Genomic DNA, 18,616 nt, shown 5'->3' on the forward strand with positions numbered 1-18,616 from the left:
GTCCTCAAGATTGCTTCATGTGTGACAAACGTCTTCCAGGGCAATGACTTCAATGAAGGAATTTACTTGTAATTTGTTTTTAGATCATCGTGTGAGAATTGCATATGCTCATATTCTGTTTATGTCTTTATATTTTTTAATGTATTTAGGGTTTGTTACTAGCTTCCATTTTTCCAAATACTTAAAACCAGGTAGCAATGCCTTCCTCCCTTCCACTTCTAGGATGGCCATTGTGGCTAACTCCTCTCCTGTCACATAAAATGGAAAGCTAGCCACTATATTTCAAGCTGTCTGAAATTTAAAGAGGCCATCTGAAAAAAAAAAACAGAACATTGGTGCACCTATAGCATAGGTTTGCTAGCAAGTAAACAGGAGAGAGTCCAGTTTGGTTGGAGGCCTGGCTCTATTGCTTGCTAAACCTCACATTTAAATTATATGATTTGGAATGTTTAATTGGCTTTTAATTTGAAATTTATAATTGGATTTATTATTTGAGTTATGATTTATGATTTGGTATGATTTGATTTGTTGTTAATTGGAATATTATTAATGAAAAATTATTTACAAAGAAAAAGAAAAACCAGGTAGCAGTGAAGAAAAGTGAAATGTTTTTTAAGAAGTGGAAATCAAGCTTGGAGAAAATAGAAATCCTATCAGAATTATTAATAGTGATAGTGCTTCATAGGCTGCAATTTGTAAAGTATGAGCCTCAAGGATTTCCAGGAAGGGATTTCACATAAGAATCTTTGTAGGTTTGCTGGAAAAAAACATTTTCTTACACATTGAGAGTTTTATGCATGTAATTTGTTGCCTTTACATGTGTATAGATTATGGAATCCGTGACCAACTGTGATTTTTCATAATTTATACACTTGACCAAGCCCAGTTGTTATACATGATCTACAGATGGTTACTTTCCACACCAAACTTTGTCCCTTTGAACAAGTTTTAAAGTAAACATCATCTCGTCACATTTTGCTGAAATGCCGCCAACGATCTGTTGTGGAATCTTCCGTTTGCATACATATTGGGGCAAAACTTGCACAACCAGATTTTACAAGAAGATTTTGGTATGGAGATAAGAAGCTCTGTAATTCTTAATCAGATGTGGTCATACATAGTGAAAGAGTGATATACCCATGAAGAGTGAACTGTTCATTTTTCAGCATTGGTTTCACACATATGTACTGAACAATTTTTCAGTTCATAGTTAGATTTCCTTCTAGCAACTTACCTTGGATTTAGCCTGTGCAGTATCTTCATCTCTTCAGTGATGGAGGAAGGGGAATGCGGGGGCTGCAGGCCACCCTGGGTGTCATCACTGGGGGGGGGGGGGTGAGAAAATGACAAAAATGTGAGGTTTTTTAAAAAAATTGGCTCACAAAACTTTTTAGTTCAGTCAACAATCATAGCGAAACACAGCTGGCACTGGGCACCACACCACAGGGCCTGGCACTTACTGCGGGGCCTGCAGCATGCCCAAGCCACACGTCTCTCCTGGGAGTGACATGGTGGCTTGGCGCCTGCAGGCTCCACGCTGCCTAAAATGGCAGCGTGGGACTTGCGCCTCCGCCTCTTCTTCAGCCACCCTACAGCTGAAGGGGAGATGGCAGAGAGGCTCCATGCAGTGCGTCCTGCCCCCAAATGCAGGACACGCATGCCGCAACTGGCACCTGAGCAGCTAGCTACGCCACTGTGTCTCTTACTCCAGTTTTCATTAAGTGGAATAGGACGATACTGAAGCCAGTTAAGTAAGATATTAACAAAGTTGTGCTTCAACTTTTCTCTCTGTTTTCTCTTTCTCAATCCATGCCTGGGTCACAACAGGCATATAAGGTGCCGCATTTTCAGGGACAAGTCAGCTTCATCACCTCAATGTCTGAACACTTCTGTGGATCCTGTAATCGACTGAGGATCACAGCTGATGGAAACTTGAAGGTAGGAGCATGATGTTATTCGCCAGCTTCATCTGGGCCGTTAGAGTGCTTACATGATTATATAACCTGCACCAAGTGCACACAAAGTTGTCATTGCATCCAAAAGGGGCCAGAAGTCATTGGATGATTGCTGCCTAGTTAGACTCAATTGGTAAATCAAATAAAAGTCCCTGTTGGATCCTACTGTAGATTTTTGTTTTGCTGTTGGAAAGAACAACTGTGTCTTTTTCCTTGGCTCTCAGTGTTGCAGAAACTGCCTTGTTTTCATAATGCAGCATATTTGAGCTGTTAAACTAATTGGTGAGAAGTCTCTGAAGATAAACACATTGTGTAGCTTTTTTATGTTAAATCCTCTTAAATTGGCAGCAGGAATGCTACTCTCGGTAATGTGACTGGGGGGGTGTGGGTTTTCTTCTTTGCCAGTATCCAGTTTCATTGCAGAACTCTGCCTGATCTGTCAAATCAGACATATGTTGCACAGACTGAATTGGGGGTGTGGGTGGGGGGCTAGGAGGAAGAACGCTTGCTGCCACGTTATGTTTCCATGTTGTGTTTTTAAAATTAGCTTTCAATTAAATATTGGCACTTCCCACCCAGCGGTGAAAGCCTTGCTTCCTGATCCCCGCCCTCCAAAATTTTCTGCAGTTGAGAAAGTGATGGTTATTGCCTTCAAATGTCCCTTTGACTACCAATCCCCACATGGGTTTTAGTGTTGGAATGGACAGCTGATTCACTTTTGGGCAGAGTATAATTAAAGACGGATCTGGAGATAAAAACCTTTTGAGGATGTTTTCATGCCATCAGAGTTGATACATCCAGGCAAGCAGGTTTATATGATTCTCTCTCCTCTCATCCTTTTTTTACAGGTGTGCCTTTTTGGAAATGCAGAAGTGTCCTTGCGAGATCACTTACGATCTAATGCCTCAGAAGAAGAATTGGTTCAAATCATTGGGGCAGCTGTTGGCAGGAAAAAGAAACAACATGCAGGTATTTTGTTTTACGATTCCAAGTTGTATAGGCTGCATTGTGCACTTCATTTAAGAGCGATTGCATTGCCATAGTGCCTAATAAAATATATGACCATAGGACTTTATCTATGTCTCCATCTATTTCTGTCTGTCCTGCAGTCCTACTATTTTTTTTTAGCAGGAGAGGATCCTGTTTTATGCTGAAAGTGTTAAGTGCAATTTAAGCGGCTGCTGGTCACATTATTTACCTGGTCACACCTTTTCCACCTAATTTTTAGTCCCACGTAGCAACACAAATACAGCTGGTTATGTTGTAACAGTGTGAAAGTTTCAATTGTTGCAAATTTGTATTCGTGAATTTTCCTGTGTTTTAGTAGTTGCTCGATTTGCCTAGTAGGTGGCAAATAAATGCTACTGTTGACCCAGGGATCTGGAAGCCTGGAGTGGTAGACAGGCAGAGTCAAAAGAAACAATATGTGGCCTCTATTTAACCAGGAATAGAGGGTCCATTTTCCTTTCTTAGCAAAGTTTTTTACACCTTCATGCCTTTTATTGTCTTATTGTCAATGAAATGACACCAGAGCCCTAGGAATCATCCAGAATTCTGCCGCCAGAAAACCCAAACCTTATTATAGTTGTTTCTGAGGTCAAAGGTGAACCTCTGTAGGGAAACATTGATAATTCCGAGGCACATGTCTGGCCTTGCTAGAGCCCTGCCATCTCAGGTCCTGTTGTGCCAGTCTACCTTCTAACCCAATCCTTCTCCACTAGTTTGCTACAGGAACCTGGCTGCCCATTTCCCATGTGAACTGTTTAACATAAGTTCTGCTTCAGGAGGTTCAATCTGTTTCCTTTTTCGCTTGAGGGGGGTGTTAAAGAAGCCCATTTATTGGGATGAATTCTTCATCTCTGTGCTTCCGAATACTTTTTCCTTATCGGGACCGACTAACTAGATGTCTATGCTATTCCTTGCACTTTTCAAGTATTGTTTCCATTTACAATACAAAGCTAATATGACTTAAAATCCTCAGCATCTTCTAATTCTTGTCTATCTATCTTTTATTTATTCCCAGGCATGTTCAACATTTCCCAGATGAAGAACAGACCAATGATCCTCATTGGTGGGTGACCAAGCAGTACGTAATAAACCATATCACAATGCTGTATTTACATTTGCCCCTTGGGGAAAGAGTCAGTCTTTTCCTAGGCTAAGTGTGTTTGAATTTTTAAAGAGGTGTACAAACAGCTTTTAAAAACAGCTCACAAGGAGAAATTGCATGTTACTTGGCAAAAACTCTTGTGATCTCCTTGGCCATTCACTTCCACCTTTTGCTGAGTGTACAACTTGTTTATTCACTCTCATGGGAGTTTATGAGCTGCCTGTCTTTTTCTCTCCATAGCCTGTAGGTAAGCAGTTTATAGTGAAGGGGTATCTCATTCTCCCTGTGTTCTTCTCAGCTGCTTTAAAATTGGGCGCATTGCCAGAATTACATAGTTGGGATTCGGATAACTTGGGAACAGGAACAATTAGCTACCAGCACTTCCACAGCATGGGAGAACTATGTGGTGAGCCAGTATTCATCCCACTGGCGCTCTATTGAGATAGGTTTGGGGACTTGCCTGTAATTCAACAAGACGTTTTGGGGAGAGCGAAGGAAGCTCGATGCAAAGATGGGACCCCTCTAGCTGGCTTTGGAATGGCAGGCAAGCTGCCTACAGTCTGTTTACGCAGCTAAGAGCTGGATTGAGTCTGACAAGCGTGCATTCAGCATCTCGGGAAAACTAACCACTGGCATTCTCTGTACAAACAGTCTGGTTTCTGTGACAAGAGTTGAGCCAGCTTTGTCATGACACGCAGGCTAGCTGAGGCATATGGAGAATGACTAGAAGGGCCTCCTAATTTGGACTTCAGGCTGATTGCATGGTTCCCCCGAAGTCAGATAGCATATAAACAGGCAGAAGGAAGTGGTTGGAGAACACACCAAGGAGGTGTTGAGGGAATGTAGCCTCCACTGCCACTGAGTGCTGTGCAAAGAATTAGTTGTGCTGCTCTGCTGCCTTAGCATATTTCCATGCTTCCCTTCACTGCTTTAAGGGGATTTAAAAAAAGTGATCTCATTGTTTCCCTTTGACATCTTGCTTCACATAGGCTCATTGGCAGGAGAGTGCGCGGGGGGGGGGGGAGTTTGGCAATTGCAAAAAGCGAAGTATAAGATCTATATAGCATAGACATCAATGAGAACTGTGAATTGGCAGCACTGGATTATAGAGCACAGACGCTGTCTTTTTAAGCCCCTCATTTCCCTAATCTGTATGTTGTGCTCCTTCCTCTTCCTGCATGTATATGCAGTTGTAACCAGGCAGACCTGGAAGCACACTCCCCAGCCCATGATAGAATGTATATTCACTGTGCCTTATCCCTTGCAAAGTACTAGGGCAATGCTTTCCCCCCTTCCACTGCTAGGTTGGCCATTGTGGTTAGCTCCTCTCCCGTCACATAAAATGGAAAGCTAGCTGCTATATTTCAAGCTGTTTGAAATTTAAAGAGGCCATCTGGGGGGAAAAAGCAGAATATTGGTGCACATATAGCATAGGTTTGCTGTCAAGTGAACAGGAGAGAGTCCAATTTAGTTGGAGGCCCGGCTCTATTGCTTGCTTAACCTCACGTTTAATCCCAGACCTATGGAGAAGGGCAGGCTTATCCCTTTCAAATTCCACCTGGTATTTGGTTGCAGGTGGCACCTGACTAATATTTCCCCATTTCCCCCCTGCTTGTTAATGAGCATCCTGGACTGCAGGGGTGTGGACCCCAGCTCTCTTTGTCTGGCCCTTGGGTCTCTCCTCAAGCCATTCCCCACTCATGGTCCCTGCCCTGCAATCTCCTTTAATGTGTCCTTGAAATGTGAGGATGCCTCTTATTTATCTGGGAGAGAGGGATTTTTGTGTGTGTGTGTGTGTGTGTGTGTGTGTGAAAGAGAGAGAAACCTCTGGCTCTTCATGGCCGGAATGTAGCCTACTGTAGAAAAGCAAGCATCACATCCATAGCCCCACCCACCTTTTGCCTCTGCACCTCCCCAGCCCCCTGGCATGCCCTCCCCAGCGAGCTGCCTATGAAGGGATGCAGCCCTTGGCTGAAAACCACTTCCCCACTCCCATTGCACTGCCTACTCACATCACCTATAGGAAATTCCCACAGATCATTTGAGCATGTGGCAGGCCTCTTCCATCACTTTTTCAGCATTCTTGATCCCTGGCAAACATGATGGAATTTTAACCCCCAACCTCTGGCTGGCAACATTCCAAAACGTATTTGGAACCTCTTCTTCTGAATAACTTTGTCTGTGTTGGGAGAGGAGGAAGTGATATTCAGAATCTTGTAGAGAATTTGCAGTCCAGGGGAACCGGCTATGAATACATCCATCGTCATTTATTTGTGGGGCAACTGGCTGTAAATCCACGGTGAGGAAAATGGTGCTTGCTAAATACACTTCTCCAATCTTTTTGAAGCTGTGGGTTAAACCACAGAGCCTAGGACTTGCTGATCAGAAGGTCTGTGGTTCGAATCACCACGACGGGGTGAGCTCCCGTTACTCGGTCCCTGCTCCTGCCAACCTAGCAGTTCAAAAGCATGTCAAAGTGCAAGTAGATAAATAGGTACCGCTCCGGTGGGAAGGTAAACGGTGTTTCTGTGCGCTGCTCTGGTTCGCCAGAAGCGGCTTAGTCATGCTGGCCACATGACCCCGAAGCTGTACGCCAGCTCCCTCGGCCAATAAAGCGAGATGAGCGCTGCAACCCCAGAGTCGGCCACGACTGGACCTAATGGTCAGGGTTCCCTTTACCTTTTTATACTCCTGGTCAAGCCCTGTACTGTTGGACCAAACATGTTAAAAGGTGGTGCATTCCTTGCAATACAAGCTTTCCTGGTGGAAGGCAGCTGTGCTGCAGGAGTGCTCTTCTGATATTGAGAGTTTTTGCTCCCCAAAATTAGACCCTCTGAGTGCTCCAGCATTTCTAAAAGAAGGGACACATTCTTTTATATGAAAAGACCTTGAATCCTTTGTAAGGATTCATGTTAAAGACATAGCTGGTCTGTGAGCTGAACTGCACCAAGCTTTGCCTCATCTCTCTGCTGCTGGAAATGAAATAGGACTGCTGGACTGCTGGGGGAACAGAAGCTTCCCAGGGAAGCAGGAAAAAAGCGTGTGCTGAGACTTCTTAAAGGTACACATCATTAAAAAGAGCTTTTGGCTACTGCTTTACATCCCCCCCCCTTCTCCCTCCCTTGCTCATAAAGAGAATTGCTGCCATTATGTTTAACAGGCTCCTTTTGACTTGGTCCTTGGCACTGGACACTGGAATTGCCACAGCCAAGGGATTAATGAGAAGGGCAGAGAGGGCTGGTTCCCAGTGGACTTGGAACTGAACCTGGCAAAGCTCCCAGCCAGAGCAAAGGTAACGCGTGTCAGCGAGGGAATCTGAGCTTGCCGCAGCAAAGCTCGAAACATGACGTGTCTGTTGTTAACACAGCGAGAGCTGGCAACAGCAAGTGACTGCTTTTTATCGTAGTCGCTTAAAGTTTGGGCTACTGCTCCAAAAGGAGTAAGTCTACGTTGCAGCTTCCTTTCCCATTCTCGGGACTTGGAAGAAGGAGCAGGCAACGGCTTTGCATCAGGAGTAGCATACTGTAAAAAAGCCTATGACGGCACCACAATTCATCGTACTTACTCTTAGCTAGTTTAATGAGACACTGCTTTGAGCTTGACAGAGTGGCATCTCACTTTCTGAATCCCAAGGGTGTGTTTGGGGGAAGGTCTGTAGCTCCGGGATAGATATCAGCTTTGCTTGCAGAAGATCTCTGGTTCCCTGGCATCTCCAGGTACAGCTGCTAATATCCCCTGCCCGAAAACCTGGATAGCTGCTGCCACTCAGTGTAGAGAGTATTGAACTTGATGGACCGCTTGAGTGGACATGAGGCAGCTTCCTATATTCCTAAATATATGCATGACCATGAAGCCAGCTGCCTCATGAGTGATCTTGTAAAAGTAAAGGGACCCCTGACCATTAGGTCCAGTCGTGGCCAATTGGGGTTGCAGCGCTCATCTCGCTTTATTGGCCGAGGGAGCCGGCGTACAGCTTCCGGGTCATGTGGCCAGCATGACTAAGCCGCTTCTGGCGAACCAGAGCAGCGCACAGAAATGCCGTTTACCTTCCCGCTGAAGCGGTACCTATTTATCTACTTGCACTTTGACGTGCTTTCGAACTGCTAAGTTGGCAGGAGCAGGGACCGAGCAACGGGAGCTCACCCCGTCGTGGGGATTCGAACTGCCGACCTTCTGATTGGCAAGTCCTAGGCTCTGTGGTTTAACCCACAGCGCCACCCGCATCCCAAGAGTCATCTTGTCGGTGAATATATTTATGTGGGCTACAGTATAGAAGGCTACACAGATAGCTTTCCCACCCCAGGCCACCAGCCTTCTAGCCATCAAGCAAGCTGCTTCTCAAACAATTTTAGAAGGGATATTTGAGGTTATTGGGTCAAGCCCCCTTGCTCAGGGCAGGAATCTTGCAACTACAGAATCTCTGCCAGACACAGAGCCTCTGCTGGAGTATGTCCAGTGGGGAGCCCAACACCTCTCTAGGTTCTTGCCATTGGGAAGCATCTCCTAATGTTTAGCAGGAGATCCCTTCCCTGCAATTTTCATCTGCTAGTTCCAGAATTGCCCTCTGGATGTGTGAAATAGAGAACAAGTCTGCTCCATCTTTTAAGTGGCAAGTCCTCCGGACATTTGAGTGCATGCTATCATGTTTCCTGTTAGCCTTCTCTCCTCCAGGATAAACATGCCCAGCTTTTTCAATCATTCCTCATGGGCCTTGGTTTCTAGACCATAGCTGTCAACTTTTCCCTTTTCTTGCGAGCAATCCTATTCAGAATAAGGGAATTTCCCTTTAAAAAGGGGAAAACGTTGACAGCTATGTTCTAGACCTCTTGCAATCTGGTTGCCCTCCTGTTTGTTTCTCGAGGGCTGCAATTGCTATTCAGACAAAGTCAAAAGCATCTTTGGGTGCATTCAAATGGCTGGGTACAGGGAAAAGTGCTCTGTGCCTTTCAGTTGCAGTGTGCTGAAGCTTAGTAGTGGAGTCTTAGTTTTGTGCATGAGTTCATGCACAAATTAGAAGCTGGCCTCTTATTCACAGTCCAGTGCATCCTTTAGATTCCTCATGGATCCTCATACTTATTCTTTTTTAAATATGCTGATAGCCCTTGTGACCATGAAGAAAATTGTTTTAAAATGGCACCATTATCTGCTTGAGATTTGATATAGGGGAAGCTTTTTAAAGACAGAAACGGGAGCATGTCATTCTGCATGCTCCATCCTTCCCCACAGACCCATTTAGTTCCTGTTCATTCCTGCACTGTAGATTCTCACTAGTATTCCACGAGTCAGCATTTCTTTCCACACTTCCTGTGTTTAGTTAGATGATTCTAGAATAGGGAATAAACTAGTAGCTTTTCAGAATGGCTTTAGTAGCCATAATTTAGCCCTGTGCTGAAAATTTCTTCCATCCCCCCCCCAATCATTCTCTTGTCAAGTGATAATAAAAGAAAGTGCATTTGAAAATTATCAAAGAGGAGGGGAAATGTGGGTGAAATTTTGATGGGTGGGGGTACAAAGTTTTTGCTGGACTGAGGGATTTTGTGATTGTCTTTTCATTCTGCAAGTCAACTCTGATGATCTGCCTTCTGCAGCCTTCATATGTGCCTGTGTTTCCTGAAGACTATGACATCAGCAGCCGATCTTTCCTGTAAATGGAAGCTATCTCCCACCCCCCTGACAACCATTCATTAACTTTTTAAAAAAGTGAAGCATTTTTACTTTTAAAGAATTGGTGTGAAAAGATTAAATATTTTTAAGTGGCCAAGGATTCCCTTGTAAATAGAAGCAGCAAACACACCAGCCTGCCCAGCTGCCTGCACTTCCGCTAAAGCCCAGGGAGGTCACTCCTGCCATGGAGCTTTTTCAGATTAGGAAGTGCTGGCAGCCAGGGAGAATGCAGGGTGCTGGAGTAATGGAAAGAAAAACACAGCTCCTTCAGCCACCTCACAACAATAAAGTCTGCTCAACCCTGCACTCACAACTCTAAAGCAGCCATCAGACGAAGCATTAAAATGGAAGCCCATTTTTTGGGAAAGAAAACTTCTGAGAAATCGAACAGGTTTCTGCACAATAATACCATGTTGGAGCAGAACACTCATGGAGTATAATTCTGCTCTGTGATAGAATTTGGCTTTCCGGATTGGTGGATTTCTTCGATTTGAGCCTCAGCTGCTTCTAGTGGCCTGCAAGCCAGCACACACCTATTCAGTTCCATGCACCTGAAAGCAGCTGCTTTTTAATAACTGGTAACTGGCCTGGCAAATTAAGTAAATTTCATTATCTAGAAGGGTATGAATTTATTTATTTTTCTTCCCTCTTTCTCTCTTCCTCTCGTTTGTGGGGGGTTATAGAACTCTGTGTAAAATTCCTAGTAGCTTCTCTCATCCAACAAACTTAACAACCCTGTGTTTTTTATTTCCCTAGAGGCAGCGTCATGGTCGTTCCCACTGCTCCAAGATGCCCTGCAGGACCGAGCTTGTTTAAATGACGGGAGCCACAGAACTGGCCACTGGCTGACTCCAAGAGCAAGTTTATCCAAACAGATGGGGAAGACATTCCAGAAAAATGTCTTTATAGGACATCATGCTTTGCCAGGAACTTGTTCAACAGGACAGCTTGCAGCAGGAATTCTGCAAGCTCAGCTTCACAGCCATTGCATTTGCCAAAAGAACTTGAGCTCAACTTTGGCAGCAAAGTGCCTTAGGACAGGAACCTCTCTCCCTCAGCAGTCTTTTCACATGATTAGAGGCATTCACTCTGGGGTGACCAGGAGCGAAGCAGAGGAGAAGAACCAGGGACCTCTTCCCAGTGGCCAATTTCTTAATGCCTCAGATCGTCTAACCCACATTGACCAGGAGGGCCGTGCCTCCATGGTGGATGTGGGCAGGAAGCTGGATTCTGAACGGACTGCAGTGGCCAGTGCTGTGGTCCATCTGGGCGAGAAAGCATTTGCCTTGGTGCAACAGAACCAAATGAAAAAGGGGGATGTGCTAGCAGTTGCCCAGATAGCCGGGATTCAGGGAGCCAAGCTGACCAGCCAGTTGATTCCACTGTGCCACAACGTCCCACTGAGTCTGGTGGATGTCTCCCTGAGTCTCGATGAGAGGAGGCATGCAGTGGTGATTCAGGCTCTGTGCCGCACCTATGGGAAAACCGGTGTGGAAATGGAAGCCTTGACCGCTGCCAGCCTAGCTGCCTTGACCGTTTATGATATGTGCAAAGCAGTTACTCACGACATGGTCATTGAGGAGGTGAAACTGCTCAGCAAGAAAGGAGGGCAAAGAGGAGACTTCCAGAGAGGCTAACATAGGTCTAAAGTTTCCGAACCAAGGCATCACTTGCCAGTCATCAAAGGCAGCACCATCACATACTAGGAAGTGGAGATCTAGCTGCTGGGAATTACAAAGCACAACTTGAGTTATCAATCATCTTGGCAGCTGTTTTAAATGACTTGACTTTCCTGTATGAAACAGACATCATCTCATTTGCCTGCCTATGTAGTAAATGGGCTCCTTGGCAGTAGTGTTTAAGTTCTCATCTTCCTAGGGTTTCTTTGGCTTCCTGAAGTGTAGCTGTACTGAGCACCTTAGCTATTCTCAGTGTACAAGGCTACAGTCCCCACTATTCATGGCTGTCCATCTTTTAGCACCTGCACTAAAAACATGTGCACAATAAGATTTCCACTGATGTAGAGTAATATGATCCAGAACTAGGAATTCAGGCAGAGACAAAAAAAAAAAAAAGTGATTAGAATTTTCAAGCAAGTGAACAATGATTTTTAATACTTGGGCCTAACACTGGAAAATATATACAATTTTTTGCCACTTCGGCCAAATAACACTTCGGTACGGTGAGAATAGGCTACATTTCATCCTTGAAAATGGAAAACAGGTCTTTGTCAACTGAGAAAACTGATGCTAAATACTCAAATTAGTCCCAGTAATGCTGTGAGACTCTTGCTTCCAGTGGTGTTGAATGTTAATGGGGCATTTTAATTCTCACAACAGAATTGTGCTGAACACGGCTGCTATTTATCTTCCAGTCATTAAATGTTCTGGAAATAGGTCTCCATCAAAATTATTATTTTTTAAAGCTATAGGCTTGTTTCTTTTCTGCAAGATACTGGAAGGAATACAGTTTCGGGATACACACTCCTTTGTGCCAAATCCAGTCACTGGGCTACATTTCTGTCACCACTCCAAAACATTTCCATCCTGCTTCTATAGAACCTGCTGGATCACCAAATCCCCCAGGCTCTTCAAGGTAGCGTTCAAGATGATGGAATATGAGTAGCACACTAAAATGGCAACAAATATAGTGAAACAGTATCTTCCAATTCCCCCACATACACTTAATGATGGTGTTAGGATGGAAGGATTTTAAGGCAAACCCAAGTGTCTGGAATTGGGAAAGCTCATTCTGAGCATTATTGGCCATAAAATTTTATCAGCAGGACTTAATGTTTAAATGCATCCTTCTTACACATACTCAACCCCAACTTCACCACATGCCCCCCTCTCATGTGTGCAGAGCAGTGTGGGCACATTTTTGTCTTTAGGAAAGCAATGATCATCCTGTTTATTTTTATTATTTTTTGTGAACTCCTTGACAATTAAACTTCAGAAGTGACGTTTTTAAAACTTACAGATTAAAAGCTTGACTTTGCATTTTTAATACTTCTGCTGGTCTTTCTTTCTTTCTTTCTTTCTTTCTTTCTTTCATGGTTGTTCTGATGATATATAAACATTTGTTTCACTCCTGCAATGTACCTGCTTTTTGTTTTCAGATTGTGTCAGGAATCTCATTCGAAATTTTAAATTGCGTTCTTTGACCTAAGATTGCCTCACCATAAAATAAACGCCTTCCTTGCATGGGGTCTTACAACATCAAAAATCTGCCATGTCCACCATAAATGCCTCCTATACATATTCCCATGAAAAGAATAAGAAGCACAGGAGTACAGCTGGGACTTGTGTAAAATAAGATGTTTTCCAATGGATCCTCTGATATACCAGGCATTGCAGGAAGGCATTGGCCTAGGGATGTTAGGAAACTGCTTCAATCTACTTAAAGTCGATAACAAAAGAGAAGTTTCCCATGTGAGTGTTTCTGTGGCTTTTGCACCTTCAGCAATATTTGGCATGCAAGCTAATGTAGATAACACAGTAAAACGAGTTGTACACTCAACATGGAGACAATAATACAGCTCCCACCTACCAAATGTGAATGAGTTCCTTTCCTTTTTAAAAATTGAACTATATAAAGTGTACATTTGGGGGGGGTTTCGCTTTCCAGGTGTAAACGCATAGGCGTGATTTCTTTTAAAAGGGCTTGGAAATTAACTTTATCTCACGAAAGGAAAACTAGCTACAACTGCTGGTTCTGAATACATTTGTGTTACTTTCTGAAAAACTGTCCAATAATTGAAAACAGGGTACCCAGATGTGGTTTTGTTACAGTTGCCCCTGAAGTTTGTCTGCAGGGGAAAAGATGGGGCTTCATACTTACGGGTTTGGCAAAATGGCCTTTGGATCCATTTTTAAAGGAGGTCATTTTATATTTAAAGTGAGTTGTTAAGCACATTTTTGGGTGTGCCATAATCAAGCACTATATGATTCTTGGATCTATGTACAAGTTTGGTATGCTTTCTAGATAATGGTGTACTTGGGATATAATGATTTACGCACAGATTTACTGAAGCACTGAGATTTTATTTTATTGCTCTACTGCACTTTTAATAAATAACAATTGCAAACAATGAGAGTATGTGGTCTTCATTATTCAGATATCTGTCTACTTCTTTACAGATAAAATGTTGAACATTGGGGGGGGGGAGTCATTAGGAATGAATGGGAACTTTCATAGAAACAAGAAAGTTTAAACTTACAACCACTTTTTTATGCAAACAGCTCTGTTGGATTCAACTGAAAGTCCAGTGGCCAGCCAAATGTGCCTGACAAGCCCACAAGCGCACTGTGAGCAATGGCGTTCTTCTGTTACTTCCGAGCAACTGATGTTCAGAAACATGCTGCCTCTGTTACAGAAGGTAATATATAGCCATCATGACTGCTAGCTATTAATATTCTATTCATTGTTGGTGGCGCTCACTACATCTTGTGATGTCAAACTCCATATCTGAGCTATATGCTGTGTGAAGAAGTATTTTCTTTTTGTCTGGCCTGAATCTCCCACCATTCAGCATCATTGGATCCTAGGATTATGAGAAAGGGTGGGAAACTTCTCCCTATGTGCTTTCTTCACACCATGCCTAATTTCATTGTTTCAAAATGTTTTCCCGCATGTCAACAATAAGCCAGAACTATCTTCTTGTCCATTAGGCTTGATGTCTAAAACCAGGCAAAATAAACATGAAAGGGGGATTGATGACGTAAGGGGAGGGTTAATTAACAATAGGTTTTCAAATGGGTGAGCTTGGATAGTTGACTTCAAAGACTTGGGATTTGATAAGATACCAGTAATTAAATTTATGGGATGCATAGAAAAGCACAAGGAAGAGCATAACAGGGTTAAGAAGAGATGGTGAGGGCAGAAAATGTAATTTGAAAAGTGCTTATGCCTCAGATTTCTGCACCCTTCTCTAAGCAATGTGTTACTAGTTCTAGGGAATAAGAAAAGGGCTGGTAATATTTGTGTTTTTCTAATTGTAGCAAGAGGAATAGAGCAAGACACAAAAGGGGTGAAATGATCTGTATACTAATGTTCCAGTATCTATGACCGTTATTCTTGTTTGATTCTGAAGTAGCCGCCTCCTCCTTTTTCAGGGGTTAAGGATGGTTGGATTAAGGGTGTCAAGGTTCCAAGTGCAGCTGCTGACACCACGAGGTAAACAAAATTACAGATTAATTTTAGCATTGTTGATTAATTAACAAGATAGCTGTTGTGTTTTTCTGAGCTCTCTGGTAGTACGGCTGAGTAAAACCAGACTTGGGTAAATGGCCAGATTATTCCTTGAGTATTTTACATGAATGGCACATTTTTATCCTGAAAGTATGTGCTGTTTTTGCTAATGTTTTGGACAGAGTGCCCTGGTTTCCTTTTACAGACCTCCAGGCCAATGTCCTTTTACTTCAGGAAAGCAAACAAGCCCGCTTTCCCTCAAGATTTAAGCTTCAATAATCTGTGGCTCTGCAGCCAAGTCATGGTACTCAACAGAAATATTAGAAGTTGTAACTGTGTGTGGCATTGGTTGTTGGCACAGATCGACTCGGAGAGGGGAAAGGGGAGGGTGTCCGCAGAGTTTCACCGAATGAACATGACTGTGGAGAGGTGATAACTCTTGCTACCCACAAAGTCTCGTGTCTCCTATTCTGGCTGGCAATTTGAGAGACTCCGTTCTGCCCAAGTCTACTCCCAGTTGTGGTCAATGGAAAAGGCAGAATGCTGCCAGAGCCTCTGTACTTTTGAGTTCACAGAGAATTCAGGCAAAGCTGTAAGAGTCCTGCTGGCACAGAAGGCAAGTGCCTGGACAAACCTTCCAGTGGTTCAGAAATGTTCTTGACACGCAGCCAAAAGTATCGTACTTGCACAGTAATGGGATACACGAAGAACCACCCCACAGCAATGAGTAAAAGACATGAAGGACTACACAAATACCTTGTGTTGGTGGTGAGAATGTTGGATTTGGGTTTGGATAAGGGGCACATTTTATTGCCTGTGGAGCTGTAATTGTGTAGCCTCTGAGGTAACCAACCGTTGGTCTTCAGTGGGTGGGTTGTGATGTGACCAGTGTGGGGCTACCTGAGAGAACTATTTCAAATAAAATTAGGAGCTGAGTTCTGCTGAGAAAGGAGACGAAGAGCCCTTATTGAATATATTGTCTTCCTCCCATTCCTTACCTGTTGTTCTAGATGCAGTGGTTGAAGCTGGTCTAAGCACTGGGCCAGATAAGTATTGGGGGGGGGGGGTTGACAAGATTCTGCCGCCCATCCACTATGAACTTTTATGCTTTGTTTGTGATTTGGCCCATTCCCAATATAGTGGGGAAGAGGAGTGTTGGCAATTGCTTTACTATAGGCTTACAATAATATCCAAAATCTCCCAGGGTGGTCCTGGCAGTGCCTCTAGAGTTCAGCCTTCTAGGACAAGGCTAAGGAATCTGTGGCCTTCCACATGGTTTTTTTGGACTAGATCTGCCATCAGCTCTGATCATTGGCTATGCAGGAGTAGGGCTGATGGGAGTTGGAGCCCAGCAACAACCGGAGAGCCATTGCTTCTTCGACCCTCGGCTTTTTAAAATTAAAATTCTTAAGACTCCTTTCTCAGAAAGACTCGATGCGTTGTACAAAAACGCAAGAGATGTTTCAACCGAGCAGCGAAAATAACAGTGCCATAATTGTTGCCAGTGCAAAGCAAATAGAAACATTAATTGCACCTAGCCAATAAGGGTAGTAAAGTGGTACCTCAGGTTACATACGCTTCAGGTTACAGACTCTGCTAACCCAGAAATATTACCTTGGGTTAAGAACTTTGCTTCAGGATGAGAATAGAAATCGTGCTCCGGCGGTGCAGTGGCAGCAGGAGGCCCCATTAGCTAAAGTGGTGCTTCAGGTTAAGAACAGTTTCAGGTTAAGAACGGACCTCCGGAACGAATTAAGTACTTAACCCGAGGTACCGCTGTACTGGAAAACCAGCTAAAGGGGAATGGCATAGATTGTAGTGCCTCATTATTGTGTTTCTTTTCCTGGAGCCTCTGGCAAAAGTGGAGCCAGAAAGTAGGAATGGAAGGAGGCGGCAGCATTGCATCGCTGCTGTAGCAGCTGTGTAAAGTGGTTCCACGTGGATCGAACCAGGGCCTAACTGGCTGCTGTATTCATTGCCGTGTGGTTCTGGGCAGCGGTTTTACATCAACAAACTGTTATTTATTTACTTTAGAACTTGCATTCCATGGAGGAAGATGCTCCAAGATAGTGAGACGGCTAAAATTAAATGCAGCTGGCAGAAGTGTGGAAGGTAGGGAGGGGGTGGGGAGAGATCCCTTTGGTGAAGAGAACAAGCATTGGCAAAAAAACACAAAAACCCCCACCATTGCTTCTGGAAAATTTCCCTGCTCCAAATTTGGTAGAATCATCTCTTGCCCTTTGCATAACCCTAGAATTTCAAGGACTCGTCTTGGTACACTCTGTTGTACTGTAGAAAGCTATCCTTGCAGTACTTTAGGGTGTGATCCTTCTACTTGAGATCAGTTTTTTAAAATCCAAAGTTGCCAGGTATTTAAAACCTGGGACTTGCAGATGCAAAACATATGCTTTGCCACTGAGCCGTGGCCCTTCCCTCCCATCTCCCCTTCTCAATAAACAAAGACCTGATTAGCATCTCTCAGATGATGGCAGATTTATCACTGCTGCAAAATAAAAACAGCATCCTAATGACTGCAAGCTTCCTCTCTCCTCTCTTCCAGATGAAATGTTTTGCCAAATTACTCTCTTGGCCACAGAATAGAATGAAGATCCAAATTCTGTATGACAGAAGCTCAAATCCCGTGCATGGAGCTCATAATGCAAATTTGGGGGATCTGCTTTATTTGCGCAATTGATTCTGGTTGCCGTATTTTAGTGTGGCAGATGAGAAATGCTGTTTAACATCTGTATGAGAGACACTATGGTGGAGTGGGTAGCGGCAGACTAGGACCCCAAGTTCAAATTCCAGTCAGACCTGAAGCTCCTTGAATGACTGGCTGAAGGTTGCTATATCCCTGCTTAATTTACCCCACAGGTTTGTTGTGGGGATAATGGGGAGGGGTAGAACTACCTGTTACCCCACGGCTTCCTTGAAGGAAATGATAGGAAATGTCCTTTTACAAATGATGGTGAGAGAGATCATTCACCATTTGGGAGATAGGTGCCATGTATATTGTAATGAAGCTCATTCAGGGACTTCACTGAAGAGACATGAGTGGTTGTCTGAAATCTGTGATTGGTTGGATAAATGCTGTCAGACTGAAGCTCAACACAGTTTTTTCTAAAAAAACGTTTAGGGCTACTCTCATTTTCCTACTCATATTGAAATACTGCCCCTCAATGAGGCCAAACTTAGATTCACAAAATGTTTATGGGTATGCGTATCCCTGCATCCCCCCAGAAAAAAGCACTACTTGGGGGCATAACCTGTACCCACCTGTGGTCTGTTCTCCATCTTACATGCTGTACACACTGAGAAATTCACAGGAGAACAAGGAACCAGTCGCACTGACACATGCAAGCTATACTCACCTTTCCATTGGAGTACTGTAATATATGTGTTTTCAAAAGGTGTTTCGGGAATTTTGCTTGTCTGAAATGCAGCATCAAGGCTCTAGAAGGGCTTGGAATGGAGAATCTGGGCCTCCATAATATTTTCATGTGAAGCTTTAAACAACAGGGAAACAATATTTATTTATGTGGCTGATAAGTAAGTTGCTTAAAAACAAAAACCAGGTAAAGGGGCTTATAAAGAAATCTTCCAGTCGGAAGAGTGAATTTTCGTTGAGAAGCAAACTTAAGTTTTCTTCAGAACCTCTCATTTGTCTTGACGGAACATCTGGTTTGATCTGCCTCAT

At 43.6% G+C, this 18,616-nt stretch overlaps 1 protein-coding gene and 1 long non-coding RNA gene across 3 annotated transcripts in view; one reads left to right on the forward strand and one right to left on the reverse strand.

The window, feature by feature from the left end:
- Window positions 1-13,819, forward strand: part of MOCS1 (molybdenum cofactor synthesis 1) — a 40,903-nt gene extending 27,084 nt beyond the window's left edge. Inside the window, exons 8-11 of one of the 2 annotated variants that reach the window (XM_079969254.1) lie at window positions 1,828-1,938; window positions 2,804-2,924; window positions 3,979-4,041; window positions 10,486-10,625. In XM_079969254.1, coding sequence (XP_079825380.1) covers window positions 1,828-1,938; window positions 2,804-2,924; window positions 3,979-4,034 — 288 coding nt within the window. In that variant the 3' untranslated portion in view covers window positions 4,035-4,041; window positions 10,486-10,625. Of the gene's footprint in view, window positions 1-1,827; window positions 1,939-2,803; window positions 2,925-3,978; window positions 4,042-10,485 lie in introns of both variants that reach the window. The other variant, XM_079969253.1, reaches the window with a different exon arrangement.
- LOC307212275 lies at window positions 4,048-10,478 on the reverse strand. Its single transcript, XR_013836929.1, has 3 exons — window positions 8,347-10,478; window positions 6,745-7,922; window positions 4,048-6,412 (listed from the first exon to the last, which is right to left on the reverse strand). It is a non-coding gene; the product is annotated as an uncharacterized lncRNA (long non-coding RNA).
- Window positions 13,820-18,616: the final 4,797 nt, after the last annotated feature.

The sequence above is a fragment of the Podarcis cretensis genome (genome assembly GCF_951804945.1).
Source record: "Podarcis cretensis genome assembly, chromosome: 3".
NCBI lineage: Eukaryota > Metazoa > Chordata > Lepidosauria > Squamata > Lacertidae > Podarcis > Podarcis cretensis.